General features: G+C 33.4%; 1 protein-coding gene across 4 annotated transcripts in view; it reads left to right on the top strand.

Moving 5' to 3' along the window:
• LOC106879110 (uncharacterized) overlaps nucleotides 1–6,769 on the top strand; it is a 148,487-nt gene extending 141,718 nt beyond the window's left edge. For all 4 annotated transcript variants that reach the window (XM_089365742.1, XM_089365744.1, XM_089365743.1 and 1 more), the window contains 2 exons: nucleotides 1,040–1,397; nucleotides 3,973–6,769. In XM_089365742.1, coding sequence (XP_089221868.1) covers nucleotides 1,040–1,397; nucleotides 3,973–5,265 — 1,651 coding nt within the window. In that variant the 3' untranslated portion in view covers nucleotides 5,266–6,769. The remainder of the gene's footprint in view (nucleotides 1–1,039; nucleotides 1,398–3,972) is intronic.
• Nucleotides 6,770–11,694: the final 4,925 nt, after the last annotated feature.

Genomic DNA, 11,694 nt, shown 5'->3' with positions numbered 1-11,694 from the left:
GAATCATAAGTATGCCAGACAATATGTTCAGCTGCATTTTATCTGATTTTATGTTCTGAGCTAAAATTCCCTCAAGGTTGACTTTGCCTTTCATCCTTTCGGGATCGATAATATAAGTACCAGCTGAGTACTGGGGTCAGTGTAATCAGCTAGGACCCACCCCACCAAAATTTCAGACCCTGTACCTTATTGCATATACACACACACACACACATGCACACCCACACACACACACATGCACACCCACACACCTCACATACACAGACACACACTGTCTCTCTTACTTCCTCTTTCTCTCATGCACACGCATAATATATACTCACACACACACTTTCTCTCTCTCTCTCTCTCTCTCCACAAACACAGACACACAGTGCCTCTGTCTCACACACACACAACAGACATACTTACACACTCTATCTCTCTCTCTCTCACTCACACACACACACACACAGCATGATACATACACCCACTCTTTCTCTTTCACAAACACACACACACACATACACACACACATACACACATACACACACACATACACACAACAGACATACTCTCACACTCTCTCTCTCACACAGACACACACACATGCACACATACATACACACACACAACATACATACACTCTCTCTCTCTCTCCCTCTCTCTCACCACATACACACACACACACACACACAACGGACATACTCTCACATTCTCTCTCACACACACGCACACACGCAGCATGACACACATACACTCACTCTTTTTCTTTCAGACACACACACAACATACATACACTCTCTCTCTCTCTCTCTCATCACATACACACACACACACAACAGACATACTCTCACACACTCTCTCTCTCCCACGCACACACACACACACACAGCATGACACACATACACTCTTTTTCTTTCATACACACACAACATACATACACTCTTCTCCCCCTCTCGCTCTCTCACACACACACACACACACACAGAGTAATTTTTTGCTATTCATTTGGTTTCCATAATGCCTTTTTCTCCTCCTTCTCAACTCCAAACCTCAGTTTTTCCCAATCTGGTTATGTGAAAGCTCATGAGCGTATCCATACTGGAGAGAAGCCGTTCCATTGCTCTGTATGTGGTAAGCAGTTTAGTGATCCCAGCAACTGGAAGAAGCATGAGAGGGTGCATACTCGTCAGATGTCCGAAGCAACTGATGAAAAATCTCATCTGCTCAAGCAAAGTATCAATAATTTGCCGTCCTTGGTACAGCCACGCCGGATTAAAGCGGAGTCGCCATCAAATACCTGTAAAATTTGTGGCAAGATGTTCTCTAGTCAAAGCAGTCTTGCCACACATAGACGTATACACACTGGTGAGAGGCCTTACAAATGTCTGACTTGTGGGAAAGCTTTTACACAGGTATCTCTCAGTTTTTCATAACTTTTGTTTCATTTATAAAAAAATACTTTTCTTTTATGTGTTTATATAAGACATGGTGTGTTTTCCAAAGGGTAAAAGATGTTGTTGTTATTATTATTATTATTATTATTATTATTGTCTATAAGGCGGTGAGCTAGCAGAATCCTTAGCATGCCGGGTGAAATGCTTAGCGGTATTTCGTCTGTTGCTACGTTCTGAGTTCAAATTCGGCTAGAGTTGATTAAATAAGAACCAGTTATGCACTGGGGTCAATGTAATCCACTTAATCCCTTCCTCCAAATTTGAGGCCTTGCGCTTCCAGTAGAAAGAATTATTATTATTATTATTATTGTTTATAAGGCTGTAAGTTGGCAGAATCGTTAGCATGCCGGGTGAAATGCTTAGCGGTATTTCGTCTGCCGTTACATTCTGAGTTCAAATTCCGCTGAGGTCGACTTTGCGTTTCATCCTTTCAGGGTCGATAAATTAAGTACCAGTGAAACAACACTGGGGTCGATGTAATCGACTTAATCCCCTCCCACAAAAATTTGAAACCTTGTGTCCATAATAGAAAAGATTATTATTATCATTATTAGTATTGTTTGTAAAGCAGCAAGCTTACAGTCATGAGTCCATGAGTCAAATCATGCGGGCATTTTAATCGACTAACCCCTCCCTTCAAAGTTGCAGGCCTGGTTCCTTAATTAGATACCAGTGTCACGCAAATGTCACCCGTGACGGTGGCACGTAAAAAACAATTGTTGCACTCTCAGAGTGGTTGGCGTTAGGAAGGACATCCAGCCGTAGAAAATGATGCCAAATCAGACTGGAGTCTGGTGCAGCCTTCCAGCTTACCAGCCCTGGTGAAACCATCCATAAGACCATAAAATAAGTACCAGTTGAGTACTGGGGTCGATGTAATCATCCATCACCTTCCTCTAAATTTCAACACTTACAGTAGAAAGAATTATCGTTATTATTAAGACGATGAGCTGGCAGAATTGTCAGCATGTTGAAGAAAATGCTTAGCCGTATTCCTGCCAACTCTTTAACATTATGAGTTCAAATTCTACTAAGGTCAAATTTGATTTTCATCCTTTCAGGGATCAATAGAACATATACATGTTGAGCACTGAGTGCTATGTAATCAACTTATCTATTCCTCTAAAATTCCAGGCCTTGAGCCGAAATTTAAATCCATTATTATTGTTGACATTCATAAATTTGGATAAATTTCTATGTCTTGAAGAAAAGTGAGTATTGAAGTTTGAAGCATATAAATATATTCAAATGTACAAGAATCTGGTGAAATTGTATTTTGCTAATGCAAAGGCTACCAGAACTCTCTTCACATTCTGGTTTTTATTTTATTTATTAATTTTTCTTTTTCTTTTGTTAGTTTCTTACTCAGATCTAATAAATTTCAAAAAAAAAAAACATCAAATTATTTTTGATAAAAGTTATTACGATAACCATTTCATGTCATCATCATCATCATCATCATCATCATCATCATCATCATCATCACCACTACCACCAATACCATCATCATCATCATCATCATCATCATCACCACCACCACCAATACTAGCATTATGACCATCACAATAACTACATGTACCATTTTTGATTATTATCATCATTAATATGCAATAAAACAACCATCATTATATGGTAATTATATGATATTATTGATATCATAAGAATTTATGATATCATTTATGATATCATTATGATATCATTATATGATATCATTGATACCATAAGAATTTATAATTTTTCAAGAGGATGTGAAATAATTCTTCTTTGGAACAGTGGATCTTGAAGCATACAAAGCTATATATAATTGCATGTAACATCAACTAGGTCGATGGAAACTGTGTAAAAACCCATCGAATAGATGGGCTTCCACACAGTTTAATTCAAAGGGCTACTCTTGTTGCGTATTCTTTCATGCCAATCTGGCCAAGTTAATGGTCGACCCAAGGCCATAGAACAAGCACAGATAAGCTTTTCTTTGAGAAGCAAGCCAATTGAAACATGGCTCATGACCAGGTGGGCCACACTGTTAAAAAGCATTCAAGGTAATTTATTGTTAGGTGTACGATTCAGAAAGTCCCACTGGTCACAGATTACCCATCGTTGCATCTCCTGCAAAGAAGTTTGTAGTGGGATTGAAACCAGAACCACATGGTTCTGAAGCAAACTTAACTCCACAGCCATGTTTGCAATTTTATATATATATATATATATATATATATATATATATATACACTGTACATACATATGAAAATGTCAAACTATGAAAATGAGTTCTCAACACAACATTGGTGGATAGAGTGTCTTTATTTGTTTATGCAAAATGATGAGCACCATTCTTCCATGTGATTGGCTTGAAAAATTGCTAAGATTTTTACATGTTTTCCTATCTTTCTTAACATGAAACCAATGATAGCCTTAATGTATGTATGTATGTACGTATGTATGTATGCATGCATGTATGTATGTATGCATGTGTATATGTATGCATGTATGTTATTCGATTGTCAATAATTCTATTCTTTTTCTTTTGTAGGTTGGTACATTACGTACCCACGAGAGAGTACACACTGGTGAGAAGCCTTATCAGTGCAAAATTTGTGGCCGTACTTTTGCCCAATGTGGAAGCTACAAAATGCATGAACGCCGACACATGAGCATGACATATCGACGGTGCCGACTTTGTCAAATGACATTTGGATCTTGGCCTGAACTACAGGACCACGTAGCCACCCACCATGCCAATCAGTATAATCCAGCCTTGATATATTCTCTTTCTGATGGGCAAGGTACTGACATAGGAATGCCCAACGGAGATTATGATCACACAGGGGCAAGCACTCCACCAGGATCCTTAATCATTGACCCTGATGAAGGTAAACCTGATTACTCTAGTCATATACCATTAGCTTATAACAGTCCAGATGTGAGTAAATCTTTAGCTAAAGTCTCTCTCTCCCCAATGTCCAATGCTCCATCTCTCAATGCATTTGTTCCACAGTCCATTAACTCCATTGCCCAGTCAATTAACTCTAAATCATTCACTCCCTCAATGGACCATCCAGAAGATCTCTCCACTCATTCATTACATTCAGAAAATATTAAAAAATCAGAGATCTCGGAAGGACAAGAAAACATCCCTCCCAACCAAGAACCAGTGGACATGATTACAACAGTAAACCGTCATCGTCGTTTCAGTTCAGAATCTATAATTAGTAGTAGTAATCGTGAAACCAACAGTAATCAAATCTTTCGATATGAAACTTCACATTATGATAATTTGGTAGATGCTGACATAACAGCCACTAATCTCCCTCACCAATCTCCAGAAAACTCCAGTATATGTAGTTCCAAATCTCCTGATGGTGCTCTTCTTCCAGATAATATTGCACCCCCTGAAGATGGAGGACTGCAATTGCCATCTGCCATAACTCGTCTCAATCTCAACTCTCGAATGATGCCCTCATCCTCTTCGACCTCATCATCGACCAATACTCGCAAACAAAAACATCCAATGCGCCGATGTAGTAGCACTAACGGCAGTGACTATGACAATGCACCACAATCTTCGAGTCCCTCCCCTGGATTAGTTGTAATGAGCCAGAAAGACAGAGATGCTGACGATCAATCGATGCTGACATATCTCATCTTGAAGGGCAAGGTTTTCAAATGTGTTCACTGTCACATTGTCTTCGATGACTGTTCCACCTATGTCCTACACAACGGCTTTCATTCACACAATGGAGAACCTTTCCGTTGTGGCATTTGTCACATCATTTGCAAAGACCGCATTGACTTCAACTGTCATCTAACAAGCCACATCAAATAATTTTACAGAAAGAAAAACATTAAAAACAAAAAAAGGCAAAAGTCATTTTATTTAGTCTCACCTACCACAAAAATCAACTTGTCTTTCTTTAATGTTGGTGCTACATCTTTATTTTGTTGTGAAGTCCACTCTCTTAGAATTGCATCCAATAAATAGTGGTTCAGATAGAAGCATGTATCATATAGGACCTACGGATTATGATTTCCTGCTTTTAATAACTTGTAGAAATGAGAGGATATGTGGTAAGATGCTTTTATTTTATCACCCTCTATTGAAAGTGTAGATCTCGCAGTTTTACTTGGCCTCAAATTGGTTGTAAAAGAAAATATATTTAAGGTTAGAGTGGGATGGGAAGTGTTGTTGAATGGGAGATATATATACATACATACATACATATATATGTATATAAATATATATATATATATATATATATATATATATATATATATATATATATATATATATATACATACACACACTCACACACATACATATATATATATATATTTATATACATATATATGAGAAAAAAACTTTTGGATTCTATTTTCTATAAAGAATCTGTTGGTTTATAACTGGAGTCATCCCCGGTAGTAAATTAACTCAGCTAAATTGTCCTGGATAAATACCGTATCTTGCAAGTATTTTGTGCCGTCAAGCTCACCTAATCAATTCAAGATTGCTATAATGACAAAAAATGTCTCAATTGTAAACGGGCATTCTTTTCTAACTGAATTCAACATTTCTCACCTTGCATTATACAAAACGAAGTCTCTAATGAAAAACCATGTTGTTGGTTGGATCATTGAAAAACAGAAAAAATATTGATAATAATCTCAACGTTGGACAAAAATATTTATAAAAGAAAAAAAATTGAAATTGCAAAGAACATTTCTACTTATTAAAGTTTTCAAAGGCATCGAAAAATATTGTCCAGAGTCAGTATATTAGCATATTCCTACAAAATAGGAAAAAGTACGAAACATGGCAAAACAGAGGGAGGGGTAAATTGCTACCAAACTGTGCCAACCAAAAATATATCTGTGCATATCTCTTATATGGAGGTCATTAATTTCTAATGTTTTGGTACAAAAAATGGTAAATCTCTTTAATGCTGAGTTATCCATGTCTGTTGTACGTGCTTTTTTTTTTTTTTAATTACATAGAAGGAATGCAATGCTGCAAATAGCATGAGAATGTCTGTGGCCTTTCTTACCTGACTGCTTCTCATTAACACTAAAGGAATGTGGTCAGCTGAGATTCTACGCTGAAAAGATCTCAATATCAGCCAAAGATTGTTAAATTACATAATGGCTTATTATTTACTAATTACATCTTGAATAGATTTAGGTAATGAATTAGTTTCCTGCCATTCATGACGGATGGTTTTTTTGGCAAAATAGATCTATATCCTCTGACTCACTCTAAAATCACTGATCATCAATCATCAATCATCAATCATCAATCATCAATCATCAATCATTTCATTCCTTGATTCTTCTGCCACACAGCATCCTATTTATAATTTCCTAGATAATGTGAAGCAACAACAATGGCAGCATTTCCCAAGTGACACTCATCATCATCACCATCACCATCACCATCACCATCACCATCATCATCATCATCATCATCAACCTTTTCGTTACCTTATAGAAATCATTCAATTGTCACCTCATAAGAATATGCACATTAAACTTTTTTTTTTTTTTTTTTTTACAAAGAAAATGAAATGACAATAATATTCCTTTCTAATTTCTGTACTAATCTTGTTATACTCAGTCTTTATTATTATTATTATTATTATTACTATTATTGTTAAGGTGGAGAGCTGGCAGAATCGTTAGCACGCGGGATGAAATGCTTAGTGGTATTTCGTCTGGCTTTACGTTCTGAGTTCAAATTCTGCCAAGGTCGACTTTGCCTTTCATCCTTTCAGGTCCGATGAAATAAGTACCAGTTACACACTGGAGTCGATGTCATCGACTATCCCCTCTACCCTAAATTTTCAGGTCTTGTGCCTACAACAGAAAGGATTATTATTATTATTATTATTTTCTTTCAAAAAGATTTTTTTTTTTAAAAACCACCAAAGCAAATACTCAATTCATTTTCACTCTTCATTGTCATGTAAACCATTGTTCCAATTTCCAATATGTCACTTGCTCCACCCCCCAGCTGAAAAAGATGCTACTTCACCAATGCACACCGAATGGAATCTTCAAGCTGAAACAGTCATCCAACATTCATCCTGGGAACTCTGAATTCTGCTTCCAAATTGCCATGGACTTTATTCCCAAAGCATCACGAATTTCTCATGGAAATCCAAACAACCATTTAGTTTCATCCATTATATTTTGTTCATGACATATTATAGAAAACAAAAATCCAGTCAATATCATGTTTTTTTGTTTTTTTTTGGTGGGGGTTTTTGATTTTTGTATTTTTTTTTTTTTGGTTCAATTAAATCCTATTTATTATTTTTAATTTCTCTAAATCCAAATGCCAAACAATTCACCAACAGTCAAACTGTTCCTATTTTATTCACCGCACCAATTCTTTCACAGGGAAATTGTCAACGAAATGCCTTGCATTTCATTGGACTTGGATAATACTCTTTCCTTTTTTTTTTTCTTCCTCTGACCATTCTCTTTTTTCTCTTTCTAACCATTCTTTATTCCTTTACACTCTCTCTCTCTCTCTCCTCTGTCTCTCTCAATATATATATGTGTATGTATACATACATATACATATATGTGTATATATATATATATATATACATATATATATATATATATATATATACACACACTTATACATATATATATATATATATATATATATATATATATATATATATATATATATATATATATATATATATATATATATATATATGCATACATATGTGTGTCTGTGTATATATATGTATGTATGTGTATATATATATATATATATATATATATATATATATATATATATATGTATGTATGTATGTATGTATAAAATATACATGTAATATAGATGGCTAGATATAGATATATTTCTGTGTGTCCATCTGTGTTTCCTTCCATCCAATAAAGTAGGTCAATGTTTTTTTTTTTGTTTTTTTTAAGCTAACTGAAATTTTCTAAAGGTGCTATCAAAAATTAACCAAAGAATAATTACGAGTACATACATGGTGACGATAATGTACAAGTTGTTTTCTTTTTGTTTTCTTTTTTTTTTCTTTCTTTTTTTTCAAATAATCCAATAGGACCAAAATTTATTTTTCAAGTTTAAGATATATTTATAACAGAAAGCAAAAAAATAAAAATCATTCATCTTAACCTGTATCCAAGAATATCAAATTCCTGTGATTGAATTTCATTCTAATACTACTGAGCTTCATTCACAATTTCATCTTCATATTCTTCACCATCATCATCAAATGTTTAGATAATCTCTCATCATTCATCTAACACCAAATACACTAATACCGTCATTCTTAACCTCGAATTAACTTAAAGCTTTAATACACAAACATCTATTTCATAAACTCCTTTCTGATTCTGAATATGCCAGTCCATTATCATCCAACCAAATTTTTTACCATATAATTCTTATCTAAGATTGTCTATCAGATTTAGTTGGTTTATATAAATCAATTGACTTTCATTCATAGCAAAGCCATAAAGCCATGTAATTTTTCAATCTTTGCGTATTTAAAACATCTTCATTATCTGCTTTCTGGTTAACACCCAGCCTTAAAAGTTTACCCATGCTGTTGTTCTATACAAGATATTTTAATGCATTGAGCAAAACTTACAAATTTTAATTTTTTAGTTTTCTTAGCTCCCCGACTTCCCTCTCATCAATCTTTACTCATCACCAAATCTTTACTCATCCATCCACTCATTTCTCTCTCTCTTTCTCTTTCTCTCACTCTTACTCAAACTCCCTCTATCATCCACAATCTCCTCCTCCCTCTCACTCTGGCTCTACTACATTATTTTTTTCCTTTCCTGAAGTAACAAAATGCAATCATTTTTCATATTTTTATTTTTGTTTTTTTTTGTTTTTTCATTTCCCCGCCACCACCACCACCACCACCACCACCACTGTTTTGTCTTTTCATTGAAGATGTTTGCATGAATGTGCCAAACTACCACATTACTATATAGAGGCTACATGTGGTAATGTGCCTAAAAATGCCACACTATCATATCGAGGATCTATATGGTAATGTGTCAAAAATCTGCCACACTACTTTATATTAAAGCTATAAATATGGTCGTGTACTTAAAAACTGCCACATTGCCATATTAAAAGCTACATATATATATATACATACACATACATATATATGTACATATATATATATATATATATATATATATATATATATGGTATTATGCCCAAACATTCATATTGCCATATTGAAGCTATTATACATGGTATTGTACCAAACTTCCATGTTTACCATATTGGAACTGTATGTGGTAATGTGCCAAAATGAAACTTGTCACATTACGACCATATTGGAAGCCTATAACATGGTCATGTTCCAACTTACTACATTACCATAATGAAGCTGTATGCAGTATATATCATTTCTTTATATGGAAAAAAAAAAAAAGGTTGTATAAGACATGCTTATTGTTCAATTTAAATTCCGATCTAGTCATCTACTTAAAGATTTCTCCCTGTTTTCGATGGTTGTGAAAAATACTTTTGCTTCTTTTTTCGATTTTTTTTTTTTTCATTTTTATTATTTGACAAACATTTCCATGCATATATATTTTTTTCTCTTTTAATTTACATTTGTTCACTTTTTAGAGTGAAAAAAAATAAATTCTATGTTATGTGTAGCATATTTGTGCATTTGTGTCTGTGTGTCTGTCTGTCTGTCTAAGCTTTTTGTTTTCATTAAACTTAATTAGTAAACTCTCATTGTTGGCTGATCCTAAACATTCAGTTTCTTTTTTTTTTTTTTGGTTTATTATCTTTTTTTTTTCTTTTTTCTTTCTGAGTACCAGATATATTAAGTTTATTATTATTATTACTTCATTCTTACTGTTATACAAGGAAATACTCTCACATTCCACTACATTGGCACTACTTGCTTCATGGTCTTCACTCGTATCTTGTAGTGCCCTGTATGCAACAATCTTGTTAAATGGAGCATTTGCCTTAAATATACTTTATTTCAATCCACATAAATATTTCTTAAGTATCTTGAGAGCATTAAAGATTCCAATGTTCTTCTAAAAATGCAACCATTCCAAGAATATTCGATACATTTTACTTTTCATGTGTGTAGATTTAAGCAGATTAATATAGATTTTAATCCAGATCAGTATTCTTTTCATTTTTGAAAATTTTTTGTATTTAAATTACAATCAGGAAGGTGTTTTTATTCATTTTTTTTTTAGGGGTGTTTTTTGCAACTGAGAGGATTTTCAAATATTTATTAAAATTATTCACCATTGAAAATTGCACTAGATACTCATTAGAATTTTAAAAAACATAGTGATAGACCGGTGACAATAAAATCAAATCATTAAGAAATAATCACTTTTTCTTTTCTTTTATTTTTTTTTTTAGTTTAATATTCATTCTAAAAGTACCAAAGCCTAAACCACTGCTATCATCTATCTTAAGAGATTTCCACAATGTGTTTGTAATTAATTCAAACATATATATATATATATATATATATATATATACATATATATTTTCCCTCTTTGACTTGGAATACATTTACAATTGTTTTATAATCAAATGTCAGATGTATTCTTGCAATATTATAAATTTTCAATCATCCTTTTTTTATATTTAACTTACCTCATTAATTATTTATTTCACTGTAGCAACTTGAACAGAAATTCTGTCGCAAACAATATCTATCATTTCAATTGATTAATTGATTAATTAAGTTAGTGTTAAATCATTCATTTGCACTTACGAAACATTGTTAAGGATCTAGATAAATAGATAATGCTATATATGTGTTCTTTATTTCCTTAAACTAACAAATTTATTGTTTCATTTTCACGAAACCAAATTACAAATTTCTTTCGAGTTAGCTCTTAGAAATGAAATTAAGCCACTTGTTTTCCAAAACTATTTCCATTCTGATCATTTATTTCATTGAATCATTCTACTACATTAATCTTGTACTTTTCTTTTGTTGCCAGTACTTGCCTGTGTTGTGAAATATTTTATGAACACTTTACTTGTCACTCTTTCTGCTTATATTTAGTTACCAAGTCTCCCTGCTGGTTTGCTTCTGTTGGCAAAGCTGTCTATAACATCAAGTTAATTATATTAGATTAAGATCTAAAAAAAGACAATAACTGCTATGCAAGTAATAGCAATGAAACAAAAAAAAAAAACGCTGTCAAATAGTGCTTTATTAAATAGATTTAATAACAAATAAGACTTGTG

This window comes from Octopus bimaculoides, chromosome 18, assembly GCF_046866305.1.
Source record: "Octopus bimaculoides isolate indiv1 chromosome 18, ASM4686630v1, whole genome shotgun sequence".
Classification (NCBI taxonomy): Eukaryota; Metazoa; Mollusca; class Cephalopoda; order Octopoda; family Octopodidae; genus Octopus; species Octopus bimaculoides.
Note: the sequence above shows the minus strand (reverse complement) of the source record. Positions and strands in the feature narration are given on the sequence as shown.